Raw genomic sequence first — 27,343 nt, forward strand, 5'->3', positions numbered from 1 at the left:
GGACAGGGTCCGCTATAGATTCCAGAAAGGGGCGGTTGAGTTGGGGGCGCTGGCGGCGAGAACCAAGACAGCTGGGGGTGTGGGGGCGTGGTGGGGAGAGCGTGGAGACCGCTCACAGGACCACCCCCTCCTGCGGGCCTCCCCCGGCGCGGCGGACTGGGAAGGTGCCTCCGGGTCAGGGTGGAGGAGGCGAGGACCCCGCGCCACGCAGCTCTTAGCGCCTCCCCGGGTCCTGGAGTACGGGCTACGGGTCGGCTGGCTCCTGGAAATGCCGGGTCCGCGGGAGGAGCACAAAGCCAAGTCGCATCCTTCAAAGCCGGCCTGCTGGGTTGGAGAACCGCCCTCCGCATCCCCAGCTCTGCCCTGAGTCCCGGCCTGGGAGAGAGCCGCGTAGGGGGCTGTTGCGAGAGACAACCAGCCCCAACGCCGCCCTCCCCGCAGTGGGGAGCCAGAGGCCAGGTGTGTGTGGAGGGGGTGCGGAGAAGGCGAAAGGGCCCTCGCGCCCAGAGGTCAAGATGGGCGGAGCGCCAAAGAGCCTCACTGCCGGTCTTGGCTTCGGCTTCCAATGAAAAGGTGACGCGGGCGGCAAGGCGGGGGCTGACGGCGGGCCTCGGGGGTGCAGGGCTGGGCGGGCGGAGGCTTAGAGGAGGGAAAAGCGTGTTGGCAGAGTCCTAAAATCCCAGTCCACGGAGCGCAAACCAAATTCGCTGTAGTGGCTAACCGGTTCGTTCGAAGAGGGTATTCCATTTTGCAAAGAACTGGCTTCCTTGCCTGCCACGTTCATAACAATTGCATTGCAGGGCGCATTTCCCCCAACTTAGCTCCGGCCCTGTGTGAGATGTCTGAACCCAGCACCGCGTGGGGGGTCAAAAGGCCATTCTCAAAATACCGGCTAGACCTTGCTGGCTGGCTGCCCATCCTTATTTCCTTCTACACTAGGGCCAAATGCACCTTTCTAACACCCCTGTCCCCCAAAAACAAAAACAAGGAGCAAATGCGGGACTGCCCGGCCCTGCCACCTTCAGATTTCACTTGGGGAGAAGTCCCGGTTAGGCATAGAAATGGTGCTGTCGAAACGGAATTTGGTATTTGATGGGTGTGGGCCGCGGAACTAGAGTGACTCTTCGAGGCTAAGAGTCTCAGGACCCGGTCCCGACCCCTACTTCTGGGAAAATCTGCCCCCGTGGGCAGTGGTCCCTAGTTTATACCCTGAGGAAAATTAGGGAAGTATAGGCTGCCTAAGACGTGAACTACCGGAGGTTGTTCTGCGCTTGTCCGGGGAAGCTGGTGCCAGCCCGGAGCCTGGAATAGGGGACAGGGCGGCCAGGCCCGTGCTCTGCACACCCCAATCCCCTGCAGCCTCGCCGTGGAGCCCCCAGAACGTCCCCGTTCCCACCGTCAGTACCACCACACCCCAGCCACCACTACTGCCCCACGGTTTCCCGCCTAGTCTTTTGTTTATGTATGGAAAAGGTGTCTCCGGATCAGTTTTCTCACAACTTCTCGCCGGGGTTGCAACTCCTCACCCGAGGCGCTTCCCCACCCACTCTTTTCCCCCGCCCCGGCGCCGCGCCTCCGGTCTCCCCCGCCCCACCAGGAAACCTCCGGAATCAACTTTCCAAGACTGCGCTGCGGGAAACAGACACCCAGATCTCCTAGAGACCCGGACCCTGTGGACTTTGGATGGATTGGGGGAGGGGGCACAGAAGGAGGGACCGGAGGAAGGAGATTCTGCTGCCAAACGCCCTCCCCCGCCCAACTCCCCCAAAGACAAGCGCTGCGCCCGGGGCAAACTTCTAGGCCAAGAAAGCAAGAGGAAAAAAAAAAAAAAAAAGAAAGCCAGCACCCGCTGAACTGCAAAGCCAAAGAGTGCACCTGGGCCACCGAGGCTCCCGGACCCAGCTGCACCCCAACCTCCAACAAGGCTCGATCTTGGGTTACTGCCCCTCTCCGGCAGGCCTGCGCCTACTCCCGCGAGCTCTCAGTCTCTCCCACCGAAACCGACGCCTTACCGGAGCAGCAGGGGACCCGGGCACCTCGCTGCCCGCCGCCCGCACCGCGCCGGGCCGCGGTTGCCGCCGCCACTGATCCTCTAAACGCGGTCTCCCGGCACTCTCCCCAGCCGGGGGATGCAGAATGGTTTACAGAGGGACCGCGAGCCGCTGATTGGTCGCAGGCCGCCGTGACGTCGGCGGGCGCTGCATTAAGGCGAGGGGGCTTCCAGAGCCCAGCCAACAGCCAGGAGCAGTGACCGAGCCGCCGGAACTGGGGAGAGACGCGCCGGGGCGGCGGACTGGGCCAGGAGACCAGGGACAGAGGGACGCTTGTCCGGGGACAGCCTACAACGAACTGCGGCCCGGAAGGCGAGAGCGGCGGCCCGTGCCGAGCTGTTCCAGCCGCACAGAACTGTAGCCGCTGCACCAGGACGTTTTTTAAAAAGCTCTTCAAGCTACTCCCCCTCCCCCCGACTCCTCCCGCTGCAAAAGAAAAAAAAAAAAAAAAAAAAAGGAAGGAAGGAAAGAGGCTAGAAAGGAAACCCAGATTTGCCATCACAACGAAAAAAGGGGGGAAAAGGAAAAGAAAAGTCGAGAGACTGTGGGGTTGCACGCAGGCAGCTGGAGCGTGGGCCGAGCGATGTGGGGCTGCGCGCCCAGGAGGCCGCGAGTTGCTACTGGAGCCACGATGCACGGCCAGGCGCGGTGAGGAGCCAGACGGCACCCCCTCCCCGAAGGAGTCCAGGCGCAGGGAGGGCCGTCCCGAGGAGACGGAGGCCGCCAGGCAGGCCACGGGCCGAGGTGACGGGGCTGGGGCGGTGGGGAGCGGGCGCGCGCACCTGGCTGCGTCCGCCCGGAGTTGTCCCTCTCACTCTCGATTGACACAAACACTTCTCCAGAAGGGGGGAAACCTAAGCAACAACAACAATCAACAACGAGATATTCCTCCTTTCCTCCCTCCCTCCCTTCCCCCGAGGCCTGCCCCCGCCCCCTCCCCCAGGCCCACCGCAGGCTCCCAGGGCGTCCCGACCCGTTGCGCGAGGCCGACAGTTTAGGATCCAAAGCTTCCCTACTCGTTTGGTTCTTCTCTTTTTATAAAAAGAGGAGGGGAAATTCCGGTGACGGGCAGCCCTGCACGCACACACACCCGCCCTCATACCCCGACAAAAGCAGATGCACTTTGACTTCTGACAGCTCTACCTCAAGCCCGAGAGAACTCAGCGGCGCTTTCCCTGCAAGCCGAGCTCGCCGCGTCGTCCTCTTCCTTCTCCGACTCCGTTTTATTTATTTATTTCCGTTCCCGTCGCCGTTCTCGGTGACCTTCACTCCTTCGCGGGCTCTGGGCAGAAGAGTCGCTTTCTCGCCCGCCTGAGACTCTTTCCTCGCCCCAGGAGCGGCGGCGGCGCTGCTGTGCCCCGGGGCCCCGGGACTGTCGGGCTGCACACTCCACCGAGGCGCCCCCCGACCCCCATCAGCCTCCTCCCTCTCTCTGATTTTCCGGCGCGGGTTTCGGTTTGCACTGCCAAGTGTGTCTCCCCATTTTGGAGGGGCTGGGGAGTTCCTGCCGGTTGTCTTGGTGAATCATCCCCCCGGCTCTACCTGCGCTTCTCTCTCCGGGCCTCACCCGACCAAACCAAAGACCATGGTGCACTGTGCCGGCTGCAAAAGACCCATCCTGGACCGCTTCCTCTTGAACGTGCTGGACAGGGCCTGGCACGTCAAGTGCGTCCAGTGCTGTGAATGTAAATGCAACCTGACCGAGAAGTGCTTCTCCCGGGAAGGCAAGCTCTACTGCAAAAACGACTTCTTCCGGTGAGTACTTACCTCGCGCGCCTCTGCTGCTCCTTCCCCGCGGGCCCTTCCCAGCCAGCTTCGGATCAGAGGTCAGCGTGGCCGCGGCGGCCGCGTTAGGAGCTGCCTTTGGAGAGGGCAGCCAAGTCCCGGGGGCTCCCGCCTCTTCACCAGCTGGCGCGCTGGGCTCCCCGGGACGCGGCCTGCTTTCGTCCTGGAAATTGTGGGTCCGGGCTTGGTTGCACGTGCCTGGGAAGAAAGGGTCTGAGCTCGCCTCTGAGCCAGAAGCCTCTCCAAGCTTGGAAAGAGGTAGCGCAGCCTCAGGAGGTGTAGCCCCGGCTCCTGCCTTTCCCCTTGCAGAGCTCTCCAGCGACTGCATCCTCCGGGCCTCCCGGCTTTGCTCGTCCTCCAGGCTGAGCTTAGAAGCCCAGGCTAGCTCCATGCCACTGTCTTTTCCGTCTCCGAGAAGTCTTGGCGGGAACCGCCAAGCCTTTTGCATGGAGTGTCTGAGTCGCCTGCGGTGGCAGCGGCAGGGAAGCGCTCGGCCATGGTGCCTATCCTGCACGCCCCAGGGTCTTCCTGAAACCCGGTTGGGCCTCCCAGCGCCGACCTGGGCACACTACTGCACGGTAGCCTAGACCTTACCCGGCTGCCTGTGTTGGCGGGAGGTTCGGCCTCCGCCCAATGCCTACCTCAGCTCTGAGGCGCAGGCTCCGCTCGGAGCCCTCCCAGGCTCTGCCCGCCACAGCCCGCCACTTCCTTGCCGAAACCTGGGGAAAAGCCGAGACCCGGGTCGTCGGAGCCGGGGGACTTCTCCCAACAACCCTCCTCCGTTTAGCATTTTAATTGAATCCTCTTAAAGTTACTATCTTGCCACCAAATCCACACAACACACAAGTCAACAGAGAACTGGAGCAAACTCGAAATTCCCTTGTGCCCGTTTGAAATCTCCCAGTTTACTTGGCTGACTTGGTCTCTGCTTTTCTCTGAGTTTGTGGTAACAGATCAAACTGGGGGACAGAGTGGGGGTTTGAAGCCACCCGGGTCGCTTTGCTCAGAGGCCTGGGACACGCTGTCCCCAGTGCATCCCCGGGACGCGCGGCTCTGGTAGCGGCGGACCATGGAGCAAAGCTCTGTCCGCTGGTATTGCCGAGAGCAAGCGCAGGCTGAGCCTCTTGGGCCTCCGCCGGTGCTGCCGGGCTTCCCGCTACTGGCGGGAGCCGAGCCAGGGAGCGGCGAACGGTGCCGACTGCCAGGGGGCCCCAGAAGCCTGGCTCCCGCGAAGCGCGGCCCGGCACCTAGAGCCCCCATGCGGTCTAGCTTGCGCCAACCTGCTGGGCTTTGGGCTTGAACGTGGCGACGGCCTGGCTGTGGCCATCCGGGCTCTCCGCGGCTGTTTGTTTACCCGCGGCTGGACCGGACCTTGCCAACCCCGAGCCCGTGTGCGCCTTCTTTTTCGACGAAGGAGAGGCAATATAGAGAAAAGCGGTGATCGAGACGCATTTGTATGGCGCTCTAATTTTGTTCTCTGAATCTAATCGGAAAATAGGTGCCTCCCTCTCCCTTCCCGTCGCCACCTTGCCGCCTTCTTCGGCAGTGCTTTTTCCCTCTGGGACAACGCTGGGCGTGAGGCTAGGGGTGGGGGCAGCTTGAGCTCCTTACTCCATCATTCTAACCATGTGTATCTCCTCCCTGACTTTCCACTGGTGCCCCGCACTTTCTCCTGCCTTCTTGCCTGCTTAATCGGCATTCTGCCTCTCTTTTTGGCTCTCCCTCTCTTCTTTTCCTCTTTCCTATTCTTCTTCCTCCACTTTCTTTATCGCCTTTCTCCCTGTTTCTGTCTTCCCTTGGTCCTCGCCAACCTGCCCCCCTGCAGGTGTTTCGGTACCAAATGCGCAGGCTGCGCGCAGGGCATCTCCCCTAGCGACCTGGTGCGGAGAGCCCGGAGCAAAGTGTTTCACCTGAACTGCTTCACCTGCATGATGTGTAACAAGCAGCTCTCCACCGGCGAGGAGCTCTACATCATCGATGAGAACAAGTTCGTCTGCAAAGAGGATTACCTAAGCAACAGCAGCGTCGCCAAAGAGAACAGTCTCCACTCAGGTGAGGCCCTAATTCCCGGCTCCTTAGGGGCGGGTGGGTCCTGGGGGAGGAAGGCCTGCCAAGGTTGCTGCTCACCTGTCCCTTCCCTCTCCCCAGCCACCACGGGCAGTGACCCCAGTTTGTCTCCGGACTCCCAAGACCCGTCGCAGGACGACGCCAAGGACTCGGAGAGCGCCAATGTGTCGGACAAGGAAGGCGGCAGCAATGAGAACGATGACCAGAACCTGGGGGCCAAGCGGAGAGGGCCGCGCACCACCATCAAAGCCAAGCAGCTGGAGACGCTGAAGGCCGCCTTTGCCGCTACACCCAAGCCCACGCGCCACATCCGCGAGCAGCTGGCTCAGGAGACTGGCCTCAACATGCGTGTCATTCAGGTCAGGGCCCGAGCGTGCCACTCAGTTCTCTAGAGACCCACACAGCTACTCTGTGCAGGCCGAGCTGGGGCGGGGGGCTGTTTTGAGGAGGAGAGTGAGTCCCTGTAGGCTGGCGGAGGGGGAGGGAGAGGCCCAGACACAACCCTACCCGGTTCAAACTTCAAAGCGTCGCCAGATGCGTAGAGCATCTGGAATTCCCTATACCTCCTCGTCTTCCTGGTCCAGCGTAGGTGAGAGTGGTGACGGTGGGGGAGGGACGGGGAGCATAAGGCTGGAGGAGGGGACACTGTCGGACACTGCGACGGAGTTGGGACCTATCTGTCTGCACTGCCACCCCTGTTCGGGAGGAGCTAAGAGGTCACTGTGCCTCTCGGAATTAATCGGTTCCGCTGGCTTCTGCACAACGTGATCTCCCTCTGCGGGTCCCCACCCCCAACTTTGTGGGTCTCTTGCCCCAGTTAAACAAGCCCCAGAGCAGAGACTTCTCCTCTGAAGAGAGGTGGGCTGTCCAGGTTTGAAGGGAAGGTGGTCGGGGTGGGAGTCAGCTGTACCTCGGCCTGTCCAGAGTAGCATGGGATGGGAGGTGGCCATCCAGGCAGCTGCGCAGGTGCCCGCTGTGAGGTCTTGAGACTGCGTGTGAACCGGGCCCGAGTCTTGGGCCCAAGGTTAGGTGTCCGGTGCCTGGAGGCTCTGCGAGGGTATGGGTGGATGTGCCTGGCAGGCTGTGTGCATGGGCACACTATTCAGGCTGCCCTCCACGGGGGCCCTCTGCCTCTGAAAGGTTGTGCGATCTTGTGCGCAGGTGAAGGGGAGGCTGCATGTCTGTGTCACTACCAGTGAAAGGCTGTGGATAAGTACGTTTGGCACTGGGAGATTGTACGTGGGTGGAAAAGGAGACTGTGGGTTTTGGTGTCACTATCTTTGGGAGACTGAGTGTCAACAGGAGGCTGTTTGGATCTCTGTCACTATCATGCGGCGGAGGGGGCTGCCAGGGTCTCTGAAAGGGAAGCTATGTGTCTGATACTATTTGGGGAGGTTGAGCCTCGGTGTGTACAGCCCCCGGGAAGCTGTAACTGTGTCGGTGGAATTATTAGAAACAACTCCAACTGCCTCATGTTGAGCAGGGCGGCTTGCCCAGTTCCTCTGACGGGAATCCTGTTCACCATGGGCTCAAGGGCCACCCTGCGCGGTCCTACTCAGAGACCGCGCCCCCCGCCCCCCCCCCCCCGCCATATACAACACACAGACACACCACACGGCCCGGAATCCGCGAGATAAGCGGTGAGGGGCCAGGTCCGGCCGCGCACCCGAAGTCGGAGGTGGCGTCTCCGGGGCCTCACCCCCCCCCCCCCCCCCCCCCCCCGCGTGTGTGCTTCAGGTCTGGTTCCAGAACCGACGGTCCAAGGAACGGAGGATGAAGCAGCTAAGCGCGCTGGGCGCCAGGCGCCACGCCTTCTTCCGCAGTCCGCGCCGGATGCGGCCGCTCGTGGACCGCCTGGAGCCGGGCGAGCTCATCCCCAACGGGCCCTTCTCCTTCTATGGAGGTGGGTGCGCTGCCTAGGGGCAGGGCGCGGGCGGGCCGCAGGCAGGGCGGGCGGGGTTGGCTTCGTCGGAAGCGGGTGGCAGCGCAGAGGCGCCTCTGGCTTTCTATAGAGAAGTGGAGAGTAGGGAAGAGATGGCTGGAGGCTGGGGAGTAAATCGAGGGGAGGTAGTGAGACCGGACCGAATTCCCGACCCTGAATGAGGCGAATGGGCAGGTAGGGAGCAGCTCCAGCGTTCGCACCCAGCCTTCTCCGTGCTTCCGGCCCGGCAGGGGAGCCGGGCGAGTGGCGACTTCCCCGAGTCGCCCTCCCCAGCCGGCTTGCGGGCACGCCTTCCCGCCCTGTCACCCTGCCCCACCCAGGGCCCCGCCCTGACAGCCTCCTCGCTGCTCCGCAGATTACCAGAGCGAGTACTACGCTCCCGGAGGCAACTACGACTTCTTCCCGCAAGGCCCCCCGTCCTCGCAGGCTCAGACGCCAGTAGACCTGCCCTTCGTGCCGTCGTCCGGGCCTTCCGGGACACCCCTGGGTGGCCTGGAGCACCCGCTGCCCGGCCACCACCCGTCAAGCGAGGCTCAGCGGTTCACCGACATCCTGGCGCATCCTCCCGGGGACTCGCCCAGCCCCGAGCCCAGCCTGCCCGGGCCTCTCCACTCAATGTCGGCCGAGGTCTTCGGGCCCAGCCCACCCTTCTCGTCGCTGTCGGTCAACGGCGGGGCGAGCTACGGAAACCACCTGTCTCACCCCCCCGAAATGAACGAGGCGGCCGTGTGGTAGCGGAGTCGCGCACGATACGCGGAGTTCGTGGTTGTACAGAAACGAATCTTTATTTAAGAAAAACAGAAAAAAAAAGAAAAAAACCATAAAAGCAAGTCATCCCCCCCACTTCCTCCAGCTTGGGGGGTCATTTTCCGTCTGGGGAGACCGGATGGGAAAGGGGGACACGAAATAGAATCCAAATCCGCCTGGAGGTAAAACTGGGATCCGTGCGCTGGCTGGCAAGGTGCAGAACTGGCGCTCCCGCAGGGAAACGCAGACCTCTCCCCACCTCCCACCTGGACCCGGATTCTTGGACAGACACCGCCGGCGTGAGCGAGAGCCCGGCGGGCTGCATAAAAACAACCACGGCAGCCGCGGGAGGCGGCCAGTCGGTGGTGACGCCAGGAGCCGCGGGGAGGGAGGCTGCGTCCGCAGCGGGTTGAGGACGGTGAAGCGGCCGGGGCTCTCCCGGGCCAGCCAGGAGGGTTCTGGCTCTGGGAAATTTATTAGTGTTGTCTCAGAGTTCAGCAACAGCGACAACAAACTTATAGCTTCAGAAACGCCGACCTGCTGTGCATCAGGTGGGACTATATATATATATTTTTTGTCTCTCTGGGTTTTTTGGTTTTTTTGTTTTTGCCAAAATTGCAAAATTCTAAATGTAAAGCCCTCAGTATCAACTCTTCTACCTTCACAAAGCTCTACACACACACACACACACACAATAGGATGGTCTCCAGCCAGACCTCTTAGTAAAATGACTTGAACATCAGCTGTACAAGAAAAGTATTCTACCTTCACACACAAAAAATTAAAAGAAAAAAAAACTATTGAACTAAAAACAGTCAACTGTTTACGTATAACGTTAAATTCAGGAGTTCAGTGTTTTACTAATATATCCTGTTTTGAAACCTCTTGTTCAAAACAAAATGTTTTGAGCAATCAACCAAAATTGTTCATTTTCTTTTCCTGTAGATGTTCTGACAGATTTACAGGGCTCACAGCTCACTGTGCTAGTATGTAAAAAGGTGTTGTTTACACAAGGCAAAGAGAAAACGTGATATTCAGACACTTGCCAAATAGAGTAATTATAGCACAAATACTGTAAAGGTGCCTGGCACCACAACCTGAAAAAGTGTTAAAAAAAAAAAGTGTTACAAGGTTTAAAAAAAAAAACCATCTTTGCTAATTTTTAGTCCTGTTGAACATTCATGGAATTGTTAATATGACTTATATAGACCCACACAGGTTTTATTTTTGTGTCTTTAAAATAAAAGTCCAAAATATTTAAATTTTATGGTCAAATATGCAGTCAACAGCTGCTACTTTTTTCTTTATATATTAAATTTCTCATATGTCTTTTATTGTTCTGATAAACCTAAGCTTGTGTGACCTCCAGTGCATATTAGACCATTCACTGTATGAAAGAAAACATGTTGAATAAATTTGTGAGTTTTTAATAAAAATAGAAAATCTGATGTTTAGATAACTGGTGTGTTATTTGATGTTTTAACAACTAGAATTGAGCTGTGACGGAGCCGAATGACCTCTCAGAAGCCAGGAGGAAGAGAGACAGGACTGGTGGATCTGTTTTTACCTTGGCTGTAGTTGAACCCCTTTGCTAATGCCAACCAAGCTTTTCTCTGTGCCTTCCTGCTGTTATTAACTACAGATTTGCATTCTGTGAATTTTAACGGATACAATTGAGGAGATGTTTGCTGATAAGTTAATATAGAACTGGAAATAGAAATCAAATCCATGGCTAAAAATGAGTGGTCACAGTCTGTCATTAAGCATGAGACCCCATGCACTCTCTCCCTCTCCCCTCTAAACAGGCAAAACCAGATTTCTGAACGTCAGTTACCTATAAATAGGTAGTTAGAGGTGGTCCTTTTCTATTTCAATTCATTTCCCATAGATAATCCTGCTTTCTAACTTGGTGGTTTGAAAGATAACATAAAATGAATGTACAGCACAGCTATAAATGAAATACTTTAATCCCTTTCACAGAACTGATGTGAAATAGTTGTTTTATAGTATTTGTTTCATTTGAAGTTTCCCAGAAGGAAAACGATTTTGCTTGGCACAAGATACATATTACTTTCTCTGAAAGAGGAGTAAAAATAACCAATATAGAAATCAGATTTCAACTGAGAGTTGCCATAAGGTTCTGAAAAGTAGTTCAATCCCTTCCAGGTCTTCATTAAACATGGAAGGAATTTAAATATTTTATCTGCTGTGAAATACATGTGTGTGTTTTACTATCAGACACTACCACAGTTCCAGAATTTATTTTCCATGTCACCTACATTTCAGTCTGGATTCTTTATTTCCTTTTTTTTTTTTTTTAAATCAAGGGTTTTACATGAAATGGTATGCAATTTCCAGTGTTGTTTTTATATTTTGTTAAGACACAATCAAGTGTATATTTCTTGCTAAGAAGGCTTTAAAATAAATATTTCACTGCATCCACATGACAGCTTATTCAATGGGGAGGACTATGGGGTGGAATATGACAGTGTTCTTTCAGAAATCCAAATTTATGAAATACTGGGGAGACTTTTGAAACTCCTAGCCTCTGCATGCAGCACATTTACCTGCTTTGTATGCAGATCGCCTTGTTTTTGCCCTTTTAGCATTTATATACATTAAATCATAGCCAACTTATTCATTATAGCCAGACTCCCTTAAAGACATTCATTTAACTGAACGTATGCTCATTGGGAAGCCACATTTTCCCATCAAGGCTGCTGAATTATTTAGCAGCCTTATTGTGGAATCCGGTACTTGATAAGCATTTTAGAGTTGGTTGCTCGGTGTGGACGCAGTTCTTCTCTGTGACTTCTATCTGGCAGCAGCTCGGTCTTTCCCCTTGGAAGCTGTGTCCAGAGCCCTAACGAATCCCTGGACAGGTGGCAAACTTCAGCAGTCAAATGTGGAGTCGCCCGAGGCGGGGAGGTCTAGGGATGTCAGGGACTGTTCTTGTTCCCATCAGAGCTGTGCTGCCCACCTCTGGCCCTGAGGTACCGAGGAGCGCTGCACCATCGCACTGCGCCTGGGCGCTCCCCGGTGGGAGGGGAGCGCCCAGGCGGTCCCCTCCGACCCCCAACACAGTCTCCTCTCCTGCCTGGGCTTGGCCGCCTGGCTTCTCCCCGCAGCCATCTCAAAGCTGCCACCTCTGTGCCTCTAGCCACCTGCCCTCAGGTTTCCAGTGACTGGGAGCTGCCATCTTCCCTGGACGAGGGAGGCATAGCTCACCCACCTCTCTTTTCCAGGATGGGGTAAAGTGGGAACTGCTTTAGGGCTAGACAAGGTGGGGGAGGGTGATGCGTGGAGAGCCAGGACAGGCATTGGAAAGGGCCTGGGACCCTTGATAGTATCTAAGAAGAGAGAAAGATAAGAACATGGTTTCCCTAAACTCTTGAAACTCCTGGTCACCTGAACAGACAGGAGATTGGGACAATGGGGGGGGTGGTATCCAATGTCACCCCTGCCTATCCTCTACTCTTCCTGCATCTGTGTGCCACTTTGCAGCCCTTAGGCAGAGGGACCATGAACTGGGAGACCTTCTGACCTTCTCTGGAGAGGACTGTTCTTTTCGGAACATGCTCGCATTTATTCCCATCCCCCTCCTCATCTCATCTGCTCACATCACAAGGGCAGTCAGGGTTTACATTTCTTCTAAGAGGTAGAGTTTTTGAAATAGCCCCTCCCATAGTCAACCGTCCATCTCCACTCCCACTCCCATCAGGAAAACCCTCCTCCCTTCTCAAGAAACTAGAATCAAGTAGGGAGGACCCCCCAGAGAGGGGATTTAGGAGGTTGCTGCCTCCTGCCTCCACATCTCTGAGCTGCATCTTAAGTCCTAGAACTCTTTCTTCTTTCCTCCACTCCTGGAGGCCCCTCCCTACTCTCAGGATGGGGTGAGAAAGCCAGGGAAGCATTTTGGGGGCCCTGGGTTGTGTGCAACAGCAGTAGAGTGGTCTTGATTTCTTCCTCAAAAGGCTTCCCAAGTCAGTAGGTGCCTGGACAGAGACAGAAGAGTAGGGAAGCAGGCATTTTCTGCCCAGAATTATCCAGCAGTGTCCTGTTTGCATGACAGCTAGAGGTGCTCTCTGCCTTGCCTCACCTCCCGGCTTCTTTTCTCCCCTTTCTTTACCCCAAGGCTAGGTTCCTAAGCCTTATTAGTGTCCCAAATAGGAAGGGAAGAGGACTGGGGGAGGTAGTTTCCTAAATGTGGGGTGAGGGAAACATTTTTGTCCTTCAAAGCCCGGGGCCATGCCTGTCCCAGTCCGTGGAGCCTGCTTTTACTCTGGAGGCCCCAGACGGCAGGCACCAGACTGCAATTACAGGGGATATGGTTTGTTTTGTTTTGTTTTTGTTTTAAAGCTGTTTTCGACTGAATTCTATTGCAGGTGGTAAAAAGCAGTTTTCTTTGCCTCAGTGCCTTGCCTACGGTGCCACCATCCTAGCTGGAGTGCTTTCCCTTCCCAGTGTCTGTGGGCATCTACCCTGAGGGCTTCCTGCCGCCACCTAGGAAGGGGACATGGAACAAGTGGTCTCTTGTTGCTCTTGACGCTGGGGATGCGTATGGAGACTAGGGAATTCAGGGACCCTCATGTCCCTTGGGTTCCACAGGAGACACTGGAGAACTGAGGGTTCCCCAGGCTGTTCAACTGTGGGATCCAACTGGCCTGGGCTGTTCCCGGGAAGGGCACAGGGCACCCCTGACCCTGTTTCCTGGATCCATTTGAGGCAATGTCCGTTTAGGGGCTTCTAGGTCTTTACAGGTGACCTCAAACAGATACTGGAAGGATAGACCACTTTCTACTCCCCTGATCATCCCTTTTTGCAGTTTCTCTTCACATGTTTGTCTGCCCCCCTAGGCTGATCACTGCCAGAAGAGAATCTAACTTACTCATCTTTGTATCTCATTTAGCAGTGCCTGCCACATAGCGGGCAGTCAGGGAATGCTTGATGAAGGAAAGAGCATATAAAGGGATTGTATTTTTCTATGTGCCTGGGTGCAGTTAAATTGATCCTATTGGGTCTTTATATTTTGAGTCTACCTGTGCCCCTCTAACTGCACACCTGAGTTTTCCCGCATTTGTGCACTACTTTCAAGTGTCTGAGTATGCCCTCATCCTTGAACAGCAAGGATATCAATACCGATGGGTGTGCAGTAGAGTAATCCCCACTCCACCCCTTTTCCCTGCACAGACAAAGCTACTTGCAGAAGCTACAGAATCGATCTTTATTTACGCACAGCTATAGCGCTTGCTAATTCCTATTAATAAAAATGCCAGCAGTGCACCGCACACTTACACATGCCCATCCCTGAGGCACGATTTCCAAATCGTGGCCATCGCGGGGCCAGAGGCATGTGCCCGGCCCCAGACTCCTCCAAATTGTGAAATGCCAAACCTTCCTTTGGTCCCAGTCTGTGCGTGCCCTAAATCACACGTAAGCTTCGAGACGCTTACCCTTTACTCCTCCTCCTTCCCACATCAGCCACCACGGGTCACGGTTACACTACACTTTATTTCTAAGCAAATCTCGGACAAATCTTGTGACATACTTTATACAAGAGGACACAGGCTGCACGCAAGGATGTCTCGGTTCCGGGCCAGCGGCGACGCCGTGCCCTTGCGCGCTCCCGCGCTGCCCAACACACCCCCTCGGCGCACGCGCACGCGCACACGCGACAGCCTTCCGGGCGCTTCCGCCTTCATCCTAGCAACGCACGTAGGGACGCAAGCCCCGCCCCCTCCCGGGAGCCTCCCGGAAGTTGCCGACCGGGAGTAGGGTGCGCGGCTCTGGGCGTCCCTGCATGTGCTGGGGCTCAGTCTCTGGGCGAGAGGACTCGGAAGGGGGAGAGCGACATTCAGTAGCGCGGCGCAGGGCGAAACCTGGTGACCATGGCGGGGCCGCAGCCTTTAGCCCTGCAGCTGGAACAGTTGTTGAACCCGCGACCGCGCGAGGCGGATCCTGAGGCCGACCCGGAGGAGGGTGAGGCCTGTTGGGGGCAAGGCCACGTGCGGAGCCGTGGGCCGGGCCCAGTGCGGACCCGGGCGGTTTGTGAGGGGCCGGCAGCTGGGCCTCGCCGCCTAGCCTACTCTCCTTCCCCTTGCGCAGAGGAAAACTGCTTCCCGGGAGGGTGGCCCCCGGGGCAGGGGAGGAGGGCTTCGGAATCTTTCGGACGCGCGTTCTAGATTTGGTGTTCGGGTGGGCGGAGCGTCCGGAGGACTCAGGCTTGGGTTAACTGTTGATCCAGTGCTGTTGCAGGCAGCCAGAGTCTGGTAGCAGGTTGGAGGTTATCTTTCAGGATGCCCTTACTGGCATTGCGTTAGAAATGAGAAGAAAAAGTCTCATCCTTTTTTTAAAAAAACTCTGCCTGTCCCTGAGAACCTACTTGGAGGATGAAGGAAGAAGTAGGCTTCCATGGTGCCGTTTCAGCCTTTTCAGGCTTCAGCACACTTGCTTAGCGGCTGCCGAATGATATTTCTGATCTGTAGGCTGATGTTCAAGGTCTAGTTGGGAGTAATCCTCCTTTAGGCTTGGGTCAGAGAAGTGTGAGGAAGGGAGAATACGGAGGGATAAATGTGAGTGCTGGACCGTTTCTTAGGAATAATTAGTTGAGGGAACTGGGGCCGTTTAGCCAGGATACGCAAAAAAAAAAAACCAAACAACTCCTTGAGGGACGGGCTGGAGTGGGATAGAACATGATGATGGCTGACTTAAAATATTTGAGCTGACTGTCACACATGGAAGAGGGATTAGACTAGTTTTCTATGACCCAAGGCATGGAAATATATCCTTCTAGTAGATGCAGAGAGTCAGCTTTCTGTACAGGAAAGCTTTCTGTAGCAGCAAGGTAGCAAGTGGTCTGCCTTGGGAGGTGATGAGGTCCCTGTTCTTGGAAGTTGGTGGGGATTTTGTAGAGGACGTTCAAGCGTGAATTTAAAGGGCTGAACAGGGTTACCATTAAAGTATGTTCTAACCAGGAGATTCTGATTACTTTTTCCCCTCCCCTGACAGCCACTGCTGCCAAAGTGATCGACAGGTTTGATGAAGGGAAAGATGGGGAAGATGATTTCCTGGCAGTGGGTAGCATTAGAAAGCTGGCATCAGCCTCCCTCTTGGACACAGACAAGAGGTATTCTGGCAAGACCACCTCTAGAAGAGCTTGGAAGGCAGACCATTGGGAGCAGACTCTGCCAGGTTCATCTGGTGAGTAGACGTATTTATTTCCATGGTACTCTTTCTTTCCTGATTTTTTGGGGTAAAATTTTTTTTTTTTTTTGATGCTCTCTGCAGAACTAGTCCAGATGCCCCACTTACTGTCTTAGGAGAAACCACTGATTTGACATTAGAAAGGGCCCTTTGAAGTATTGAATTTCACTTGGTAAGGAATCTGAAGTCTGGAGCTATTAAGTAGCTATACTCCTAATGTTTGCACTAATGGCTCACCCTAAAATGGAGTGAGAGAAAAGGCCTTGCATATTTGGATTTTGGAGAGGGCTATGTGTTGAAAAAGCATTGTGTCTGATGAGCACGCTACTCATGGATTTTGACCCTTTTCCTTTGGTTTGTCAAGCCTTGCATCGAGTCACTGGATAATATTAATTTGTGACACTCATTTTTTTGCCACTGTAGAAATTTCATAGTCTTTCCCTGTTCCCTGCAACAGTTAGGAGGATGTGAGCTTATAGTTTTAAAGATTGTGAGTTTCTCAGAGTGGAAGAAGGGGGCGCGATATGGTGATTATTGAGTGGATGCTATTTGTTTTCCTTTAGAGAGGTCAGAGGGACCATGTTGAGAATCCACAGATAATATAAAAGAAACAATCACTCATGCTGTGATATCCATGGTTTAGTCCCTGATACAGTCCTTGGGGCTCCCAGATGATAAGCTCATTTCATATTCTTTGCTTAGAGAATGATAAACAGACCAGTCCTGGGACCAGTATAATATTTATTGAGCTCTCACTATGTGTCAGGCACTATGGTAAGTCCTTTAAATTCTAAGAGCCTGGTACATAGTAAGTCCTCAGAAAATGTTACCACCATATCATTACATGTATTATCTCATTTAATCCTCCCAACAGCCCTGTGAGGTTGGTACTGTTTATCCCCATTTTACAGATAAGGAAATTGAGGGGCACATTGGTTAAGTAACTTGCTCAAGGTCATATATCTAGTAAGTGCAGGCTGGAACTCAAATAAGGCAGTCTGACTCTAAGATCTATACTTTAAACTACTACTCTGTGAATATTTCTTTATCTGAGAAATGGCATACATTTAAAGAACTTAAAGGATTATTTCTCTTTACTATTTGGCACTTAGTTTCTGTATATATGTTTTTGACAGCCTTCTCTGTCTTGAGTTTATATATTGTTACTTAAAGAAGTACTTAAGAGATCATGTTTTCATAAAAATCTTTATTTTATGAAGAAAGTTGTTGGTAACAGGTCCCTGTATGATTATGCTTCCTGTGTTCTACCATGGAAGAGATTGGATAATCACTAAAGACCTGTAAGTGTCAGGATACCCCAAGCATAAGTAAAATCAGGAGCCATAACTAATATTCCATTTACTGAAGGATCAAGTTCAGAGTCCTTCCCGTGGAAGACAAGACCCCTCCTGATTTGGTCCCTGAGCAACTCTCTGGCCTCATATCCCAGCATTCTGTACCCCAGTGCACTTTTGTGTGCTGGACCTTTGCATCTGCTGCTTTTCCTTTCCTTCCCTCTTTTCTGTCTGATGACCTGTTACTTATGCTTAATAAGTAAAACTATAATGTGTCCTTCACATGAAGCCATCTCTCACCCTTCTCTATACACTGTATTAATGCTTTTGTAATGTAGTTATTGGTTATGCATATCCACCACTCCTAGCAGACTGTGAACCCGCCCCCACAGATATTACATTCTGTTTGTCAGTCTCTAGTTTTTATCCATGGCTGGTTCATAATAGGTGCTTAATAAGTGTTTAATAGGCATCACTAGGGTGACAGAGATTGTGCATTTGGGACAGTTAGTGATAAACTCTGTTTTTTCAGATGCAGGTTTGGCGAAACCAGTAATTCCCTCACACCAGATGAAATTTGACCATTTTTCAAGGTCCAGGTCAAAGGCTGCCTTTTTCTTATAACCTTGCTTAAATTCACTTGCTCCACAGCTAAAATCTCTTCCTCCTCTTGATTACCAAAACTTTGTCAAAGTGCTTTTAATTCTTCTCTGTATTATAGTTTTTATGGGTCTGTCTTTCCCACTAGAGCCTTTCAGTAGGATAGGACCCATGTTTTTTGGGTTTCTTTTGTTTTTGTTTGTTTGTTTTTTTTGGCCGCGCCGTGTGGCACTCAGGATCTTAGTTCCCCAACCAGGGATTGAACCCGAGTCCCCTCCATTGGAAGCGCGGAGTCTTAACCACTGGACCGCCAGGGGAATCCCATAGGACCCATGTTTTATTCATTTTTGTTTCTCCCTTAGCATTTTAGAGATAGTAGATGTGTAATAAATATTTGTTGAGTTGCATTGAATACGGTAATACTTTTTTTTTTGGATAGGTGTCATGATACTTTAGTTAAAATGAAAGATATGGCCTAGTATTTGTTTTAAGGTAACTTTTTTTTCTTTTTTTCCTTCTTCCCTCCCTTGTTTAGATCAAGAAATATCTGATGAGGAAGGGTCTGGAGATGGAGATTCAGAGGGTCTGGGCCTGGAGGAATCCGGTGAGGATGCCATGAGTGCTGAGGAACTGGAGTGTGCTGATGGTGACAGTAGCCTGGCCTGGAAAAAGAGGAGCAGAAGCCACTCCAGGAAGGCGTCGGGCTTCAGCGTCCAGAGCATCAGTGACTTTGAAAAGTTTACCGAGGGAATGGATGACCTCGGTAGCAGTGAGGACGAGGAAGACGAAGAGCAGGAGAGTGGTATGGAGGAAGGGGGTGGTGAGGAAGACTTTGAAGGTGAGAGTGAGGAAGACAAAGCCGAAGACAGGACCAGTGAGGACGACGGGGTGGTGATGACCTTCTCCGAGGTCAAAGTTTCCGAGGAAGTGGAGAAAGGCCAAGCTGTGAAGAACCAGATAGGTTTGTACACGGCTTGCTGTTTGCTTGTTTTGAGTGTCCACATTTGATCTCCTTTTTGTTTGTTTGTGGGTGTTTGCTGTCTCCTGTGTCCTTCCAATTAGTTGGTGACGTGCCCCACTTACCTAGAGGCCCAAAGCGCCGTTCCCCTGTGCTTGGCCTGCTGTTGCTTCACTCAGCTGCTTTGCTGGTTCTGCTCTAGTACTTCTGGCAGCTGTGGAGGGCTGAAGAGAAGGGCGGCGTCTCCTCTCGTTGGGCTGTAGCATTCTCTCTCTCATGTAGCAAGTCAATTTGCATCCAGACACTGGATTTATTTCCTGTAATAAATAGAGTGTTTCCATGGCATGAAGCTGATAAAGCCATGCTGCTTAGGGACTGCTTTGATTTCCAGTCCCTCCCCCTCTCCCTGCCCCAGGAAGATTTTATTAACTGAGGAATGGAATTCTTTTTTCTTTCTCAGCACTGTGGGACCAGCTCTTGGAAGGAAGGATAAAGCTACAAAAAGCTCTGCTGACCACCAATCAGCTTCCTCAACCAGATGTTTTCCCTATTTTCAAGGACAAAGGTGGCCCAGAATTTGCCAGCGCCTTGAAAAACAGTAAGAATGCTTATCGCATATTGGGATGCTTAGAACCACTGGGGTTCATTGGGATATACTGGGATTGTATTCACAGCACCACAGAGTTGAGAAGACTTGGCTTTAGTCATAATATGGTATAAAATGGTGATTTTTAACTTAAAAGAAAATAGCAGTATAACCCTCTTATCAACTGAAGGCAACTTTGATCGAAACAGGTCAGGTGCTTGAGTCATGCCTGTTCCTCTTTTTTCCAGCCCTGCTCTCACTTTCCCCTCCCCCTCCTCTTGGCTTTCTGAGCTACTGCTTTAGCGCTCAGGGAAAAACCACTGGCATAGAACGAAAGGGAGACAGTGAATGACTGACGTCCGTTCGTTTAACTTGTATATCACGTGCTTAAAGGATGCCTCTCTTTGTTGGGTGGTTTCTAGAACAAAATGCTGAGATGACCTTACTCCTGTCTCCCTTTGGGTTACAGAGGGTGATGAAGGATGGTGACCGCAAAGGGAGGAAAAAGTTGTGAAAGAGAATTGCTGGGCTGTAAAGTCCAAGAATTTTAGAAGAGCAAAGGAATTTAGCAATTATTTGACTCCCAACTCCCTCATTTTACAGAGGAGAGAGCCAAAGCCCAAAGAGAACGAGTCGCCCAAAGTTAGAGAGCTCGATCATGCACGGCAGAGACAGCCTCCCCCAGCTTTTCTGCCTTACGATCTAGGGGCTGCCTCCTGGGTACCCAGTGGCACCAGAGGACTGGGGCCGAGGAGAGAGATGCGGGGTGAGCGCACAGAGGCTGGAATCTCCATCCCTTACTTGCACGCTGAGACTTAGTGTTGTCGTTTGCTCTTTCAAACTTGTTCTTATAATATCGTGGAGTTAGCCTGGGAAGGGGCCTGAGGAGGACATCGGTCTGATTTGGCTCTGCCTCTTGGTTAGAATCACCTTAAACCATTTAAGATAAATGGGTAGGATTTCTAGGGTAAGGAATTGTGTGAACCTTTCTTGGCGGGGACTACCTGGTTTAATTAGGAATTACTTCCCAAGAGCCAGTCTTTAGATTGTGTGTCTTGACACACTTGAAGTCAGGAACCCTGCAGTTACTGTGAGGGTGGGTCTTTTGTAGCCCCTCCTCCAGCTCTTCCCCGCTTCCTCCCTCAAATAAATGGTAGCTTGGTGGTTTTCAGCATTTTTGACATTTTGGGGGCACTTCCCTGCTATTTTTAACGCCCTAGTGCCCTGATTTCCGGTATGCCTTTGGAATGAGACCTAGACCAAGACTACTCTAGATTAAATGTCCTAAATGTTTCACAATAAGGCCTTTTCCATTTTGTTACTCATTACTCTTCTTGCTTGAGCCAACCCTGTCCCCGCTTTTTTGGGGGTTCATCTCAAAATGTAGATATTTTAAGGTTTTATCAGTGCTCGGTATAAGGGACGCATTCTTACTCTTGGATACAGTTCAGTTTTTTAGCTGTTTTAATGTTATTTAACTTTTATTTTGCAACAGTTCCGATCATTTTAAACACTTAAAAAAGAAACATTTTTATTTTATTTTTTTGACCGTGCCATGTGGCATGTGGGATCTTAGTTCCCCCACCAGGGATCTAACCCACGTGTCCTGCATTGGGAGCGCTGTGCCTTAACCACTGGACCGCCAGGGAATTCCCCGATCTCTTTTTGTACTTAACCAATTGCCTCTTTGCCTCGTTGATGAATTCCAGTTAATCTGACAGATGTCTCCTAATCTGACTAGGTGGGTTGCAGCGGAAGAGGGAGAAGAAAGGAATGTTTATTTGGTATCACATATTCTAAGGTGGGAGGGTGGAGAGTTTTCTTTTTTTTGAAATTTTTATTGGAGTATAGTTCATTTACAATGTTGTGTTAGTTTCAGGTGTACAGCAAAGTGAATCAGTTATACATATATCCACTCTTTTTTAGATTCTTTTCCCACATAGGCCATTGTGGAATTGAGCATTGAGTAGAGTTCCCTGTGCTATACAGTAGGTCCTTATTAGTTATCTAGGAGCGTTTTCTGGTTACCAGAATTTCTATGCATCTGAAGGGTAGCTAATTCTTGTTTCTACCTTTATGACAATATGATATAATATGTTGTGTAGTTCCCTATCTGGTGAGCAGAGTTGAAGAAAAACTTCTTGGTTACATAACTGTGGATGAACAATTTATACTGTGTTATATAGCTGGTGTGGAACATGGGCTGAATTTGTACTGACCCCAGAACAAACACTGGAACTTAATTTCTTTAATTAAATCTCTTGTTTGGTTGGTCTTACAGTAAGGTCAGACTGCCTGGGTTTAGATTCCATCTCAGCAGTGGATTAGCTGAGTGACCTGGAGCAAGTTACTTAACTTCACAGCAAGATGGGGATAATATGATTGTGAAGATTAAAGGACGTAATCGATATAAAGCATTAGCACAGTGTCTGGCACACTGCACACCACAAATGTTACGTACGTGTGTTCTCCTCTTCTGCAGAAAGAGGCATTTGGCAGTGTTCAGCCCTGTGAATGACGGTCGTCACTGTAACTAACCATCGTTCCCACTGTCTCCAGTGTTTTTTGACTTTTTGTTAGTGTTCAGATTCCCTATATAATTTAAATTAACCATTTGTTCTGGAAAATGGGTAGTGTTATATTCTTTTATTATTATTATTATTTTAAAATAAATTTATTTGTTGACTTTTGGCTGCATTGGATCTTCATTGCTGTGCGCAGGCTTTCTTTAGTTGTGTTGAGCGGGGGCTACTCTTCGTTGTGGTGCGCAGGCTTCTCGTTGCGGAGCATGGGCTCTAGGCATGTGGGCTTCAGTAGTTGTGGCTTGCGGGCTCTAGAGCGCAGGCTCAGTAGTTGTGGCACACGGGCTTAGTTGCTCCACGGCATGTGGGATCTTCCCGGACTAGGGCTCGCACCCGTGTCCTCTGCATTGGCAGGCGGATTCTTAACCACTGCGCCACCAGGGAAGCCCAGTAGTGTTATATTCTAGTGTAATACTTAGAATTCAGCTTTGGCCTCTATGACTGTGAGAAGGTGATCAGAGATTTCCTTATTGCCAGACCCAGCTGCTGCCTCTGTGAAGCTTTCAACCTTTCCTTGAAATTTTTCCCTTAGGTTTTGGCGCTACTGCATGTGATGTGTGGGTTCTCCTGCTTTTCTGACTCCTCTTTTATCCTCTCAGTGTCAGTTTCACTGCATTTAAGATCCTGTTCTCAGGCTGTGTTTTCTTGGCATATTCTCTCCTTGACTCTGTCATTTACTCTCATAGTCCTAACAGTAGCCTCTAGAACAGACCAGACTTCCAGCTGTATTTCAGCCACAGTCAAGTCCCGAGCAGCATGCCTTTGTACCCTAAGCACCTTAAACTCTACTTTTCAGAAACTAAACAAATATCTCCTTTCTTCCCCAACGCACTTAGTCCCCAAATGTTGGATACCTCTCGATGTGAAATAATTTCAGAGGCATTTTTTGATATTTTAGTAGTTGCATAAGTGGTAAGTCATGAAATAACCTTAGCAAAATTAAGGGATTTTCCATGCACAAAACCATTCCTCTAAAGAGGTTAGCTTTTTCCTCTCTGATTTTCTTTTAAAAACTTCTGTAGCGTTAGGAGGCAGTTCTTGTATGTTGGTAGCAGCAATGTATAAGGAAAAAGGCATGTTATTTAAGGAAACCTCAGCATGAGTTGTTTAAAACTTTTCATTATGGAATATATCAAACTTATATAAAAGTAGAGAGAATTGTATAGTGAACCCATATACCTTTACCAGCTAAACACTTAATCAAGTCACGGCGTATCTTATTTCATCTACTTATACTAACTCACCCCCTACTTCTGCTTTATTTTGAAGCAAACACCAGACATCCTATCATTTCATCAGAAAATCAGCATGGATCTCTAAGAGAAAAGCATTTAAAAAAAAATCACAATATCATCCCACACAAAAACACTAACAGTGATTTCTTAATAAACATAACTGGTTTGAATGGATGGGGAATTGAGGGAGCATTCCTGTAAGAGGCGCTCTCTATTGTCTTTTAAGAGTTTGCTCTATAGCTTTAAATGAAATGATTAAAGGAAAGCCAAACTTCAGCCATAATAAGTTGACCTTTTAGTGAAATGCATGTTATTAATGTATTTAATGAGATGCAGTACAGATTGCAGTGAGCACCATGTTTCATTATAGGTCTAAAATGCAATATCATTGAAGACCTTTAATAGAAACAATGGTTGACATTTTGATATTTCCTATAAGCAAAATCCCCCCAAGAACACAGTATAATGTAATATAAATAGAGAGGAAGTGTTGAGATTTTTTACTTGCTTAAGAGTATAAACACAAATTCCACTATTAAGAAGTTACGTTTTGTTTGTGTTTGCCCCCCATCTTCCCACTTCTAGTTCGAGTTCACCCTCTCATCCCTCTGTGGCCCTTCCCCCAGCCCCTCAACTATTTTGACTTGAATAGACTAAAAATTTTAATGCCAATTTGACCACAGCACTAATAGACACCTTAAAGAACAACTTTTAAAATTTTGAGTAAGTCATGGCAATCGGAATCTTGATAGATAATGTTTGTTTTGTTTTTTAAATTTTATTTATTTTTAAGTAGGCAGTGTATTCACATGGCTCAAAATTCAAAAGATGCTAATGACTCTGCAGAGAAAATCCTCCTTCCCACCCCATACCCCTGCTACCCAGTCCCCTATCCCATAGGCAACCAATATTGTCAGGGAAATTCCCCCTTTGTTATTACTTAGTTGCCTTAGGTGACAAATCCATGAACATCTATTTCAGTGTTAGCTCGATTAACGCTTTGTGGGTTCATGACAGAGTTCTCACAAATGATCTGTAGAACCCTGGAATATCCGTAATTACTTGGGATAGGTTTAAGTATTGCTTGGGACGACGAAGGCACTTGCAAGCTTCTCCAAGTGTAGCATAGTGTAGGATTAAGGACTCTTATTACTGTAGACTTCATCTAGCCAAGATGGTGTGAGGAAGATTGATCTTTTTGTTTCAGCTGATGGCTATTATTTTTAAAAATAGCTTTACTGTTCTAATTATAAAATCATGTCATGCCTACTTCAGAAATTCAGAAAATACATAAGAGCATAAAGAAGAAAATAAGGATTACCTGTAATCTTACTACCCAGAGATAACCAACAGTTGTCATTTTGATGAATATCCTTTCAGACCTTTTTCTGTGTTTACACACACATACACACACACACTTTTTTAAACAAACATGGAATCTTACAAGTATGTACTATTTTGTAAGCTTATTTTTTTCTACTTAACATATTTCATGTCAGTATATTTAGATGTACGTCAGCATTTTCAGTGGCTACAGAATATTCCATTTTATTGATTTACTGCAGTTTATTTAGCCAATCTGTATTGATGGATACTCAGGTTTATTTCAGCCTTTCACTTTTATAAAGCATGCTTTGATAAACACCCTTGTACATACATATTCGAGCATTTTGCCTAAAAGTAGCACTGTCCAATATAAATATGGTTCAAGTCACATACGAATTTTAAATTTCCTAGTAATCAAATTTTTAGAAAATTGTAAAAAGAAACAGGTAAAATTAATTTTTGTAACATATTTTACTTAATGCAGTATATAAGAAATATTAAAAGTTTAACATATAGTCAATATTTAAATACTAATGAGATATCTTATGTATGTTTTTTCATGTCAAGTCTTTGAAATCCAGAGTGTATTCTACGTTTACAGTTCATCTCGATTTGGGCTAACCACATTTCGAGTCCTCAGTAGCCACATGTGACTAGTGGATACTGAATTGGACAGCACAGATCTACGTTCCTGGAAATTCAATTGCTGGGACAAAGGGATCGTACTTTTGTTTCTTTTTTAAGCCTTTTGGAAGATACTGCGAAGTTGGCCCTTAGAAGAATTATAACCGTTTAATTCTCATCTGTAACAGTTGTTTTCCTGGACTCCCACCACAGAGTATTATTGATCCTCTTATTTTTCCTAAACTGTAGGTGAGAAATGAAGGCAATCATTTCTTGATAACTTTCTGTTTGATATTTACATAATACCTCTTGACTTAGCTTTGAAATCTATGCTATGTTTGGTCAGCTTTGAAATCTATGCTATGTTTGGTCTGTTTCTTAGAGAATGAGTTCTATGTAGGAAGACTTTTGGTCCCTGTTGAGCTACTACCTAATTTGTCCAACGTGGTTAATTAGGCATTTATACTATGTAGAAAGTAAAGTGGGGTCAACAGAGCAAGTGCTTTTCCAAAGCAACTGTGTGGGGGACCCAGGAGGAGAGTGTTAGATTCTTTCACCCACCCTGAAAAGATGAGCCCTAGATGGCTCACAGAGCTGTGGAAGCTTGAAAACTACTGCAGCCAATCTCATCAGAACATTTGTTTTATTGTTTTGGGTTTCTTAGGAATTAAGGTTGTCTTCAGGCCTGAAACAATCTTTGATTGTGATGAGTTAAATAAGGAAGCAACCCGGACTTGTAGTAGTACTAGTAGTAGGCAGTAGTAGTAGTAGGTAGTACTAGTAGTAAGTAGTAGTCGTCATCATCGTCGTCGTAGTAGTAGTAACATATGTAGTAGGATTGCCCTATCCGCTGGATTCACAGTGAAGTCATACACATCAGTGTATGTTGGAGTCTCTTTATATGGACATTTTATGAACTCACCTTTAACCATATATGCCTGGCCAAAAGAAAAAGAGGGAGAGAGAAACAGCTTAAGTAGTGCCAGTGATTCTGCCTGCCATCTTTTTCAGTGTGCTCATGCCCTGGAGTAAGCATGGGTGGCAGGTGGAATCTGTGGCTGCCGTAGTTATTCTTTGTTCCGGGTACCTCTCCAGTGAGCATCTCGTCAGACAGACTGCGAATCTAGTGGTTACAGTTACAGCCTGTAGTCTTTGTCCAGCACGGTCCCCAAATGTAATCATCTTGTGTTTAATCGACGAAGCGGCTGTAGTGCTTGAGGGGAGAAACTGACCATGTTGAACTGGCACGGAGACTGTGGTGCTGTACTTTCTGGGCAATTTTCGGGATTTTTAAAGCAGTTTTGTGAGAACTTGATTTTTGCTTCATGCTCAGACTTTAGAACCTGACCACTGCCAAAAGATGCTACTCTGTTATTGTTATTTGTGTCTTAACACTTATTCTTAAATCACTTTAGCAAAATTGTACATGAATATGATACATAGTACAGAAGCATTCAGGAAGACAACAGTCCTTTGCCTTACTTTCAGTCTCATTTTATTTCGTTTTTCTTTTATAATTTTAAATAATTTGTTTCGATCTCTATTTCTTGATTTCTTTATCCTCTGGTATGAAAGATGAGAGTGCTACTGACAGGTTAAGATGAAGACTGAGTAGTGACCATTTCATTTAGCAACATGGTGGCCATCCTCTACCTTGATGAGCAGTTTTGGTGGGGTAGGAGGGATGCAGGCTTGACTGGGATGGGGTTTGTGAGAGGACGGGAAAAAGGGATCTGAGGTAGTGAGTATAGACAACTCTTTCTAGGAATGTTACTTTAGAGGGGAGCAGAGAAACGGGAGGTTAGATGGAGAAGGATGTGGAGTCAAGAGAAGTGTTTTGTTTTTGAGATGGGAGCAATAACAGCATGTTTGTATGTTGGCAAGAATGATGCAGCAGAGGGGAAATTGATGATGATGGGGGTGGATATCTGTAGCAATGTCCTTGAGGAGGTATGTGAGATGGGACTAGGGCATCCTTAGGGAATGGTGGCCTTTGATAGTGGGGACAGTTTAATCGTAGTGACAGGTGGGAAGACAGTATATGAGCAGACACAGATAGGTAGGCGTCTCTGAAAATTCTCTTTTCATCGTTCTATTTTCTTTGAAATAGAAACCAAGGTCATAAATTGTGAATGAGGAGTAAGGAAGGAGGTGGTAGAAATTTGGAGGAAAAGCTATGAGGTAGTCATTCCATTCTTCTTCCACTACGTTTTTATATTCTGCCCTGCAACTGCAACCAAGATTCCCGTGCTCTACCCATATGTTGACCCTGGGAGTTGAAAACCAGTCAACTGCATTTACAATGTGTTATTATCATGTAAATAAGGGTGTAATACCAGGGC

The 27,343-nt window shown here is 49.5% G+C and overlaps 2 protein-coding genes across 4 annotated transcripts in view; both read left to right on the plus strand.

Moving 5' to 3' along the window:
* Window positions 1-2,111: 2,111 nt before the first annotated feature.
* LHX1 (LIM homeobox 1) lies at window positions 2,112-8,664 on the plus strand. The gene is made up of 5 exons (XM_029212174.1): window positions 2,112-3,806; window positions 5,662-5,888; window positions 5,985-6,262; window positions 7,641-7,806; window positions 8,201-8,664. The coding sequence occupies exons 1-5, from the start codon at window positions 3,637-3,639 to the stop codon at window positions 8,578-8,580; spliced, it is 1,221 nt and encodes a 406-aa protein (XP_029068007.1). The 5' UTR covers window positions 2,112-3,636; the 3' UTR covers window positions 8,581-8,664.
* Window positions 8,665-14,343: 5,679 nt separating this feature from the next.
* Window positions 14,344-27,343, plus strand: part of AATF (apoptosis antagonizing transcription factor) — a 98,991-nt gene continuing 85,991 nt past the window's right edge. For all 3 annotated transcript variants that reach the window (XM_029211920.1, XM_029211919.1, XM_029211921.1), the window contains exons 1-4: window positions 14,344-14,571; window positions 15,601-15,792; window positions 18,226-18,651; window positions 19,109-19,246. In XM_029211920.1, coding sequence (XP_029067753.1) covers window positions 14,481-14,571; window positions 15,601-15,792; window positions 18,226-18,651; window positions 19,109-19,246 — 847 coding nt within the window. In that variant the 5' untranslated portion in view covers window positions 14,344-14,480. The remainder of the gene's footprint in view (window positions 14,572-15,600; window positions 15,793-18,225; window positions 18,652-19,108; window positions 19,247-27,343) is intronic.

This window comes from Monodon monoceros, unplaced genomic scaffold (genome assembly GCF_005190385.1).
Source record: "Monodon monoceros isolate NGI ecotype Baffin Bay Population unplaced genomic scaffold, NGI_Narwhal_1 Super_Scaffold_9, whole genome shotgun sequence".
Classification (NCBI taxonomy): domain Eukaryota; kingdom Metazoa; phylum Chordata; class Mammalia; order Artiodactyla; family Monodontidae; genus Monodon; species Monodon monoceros.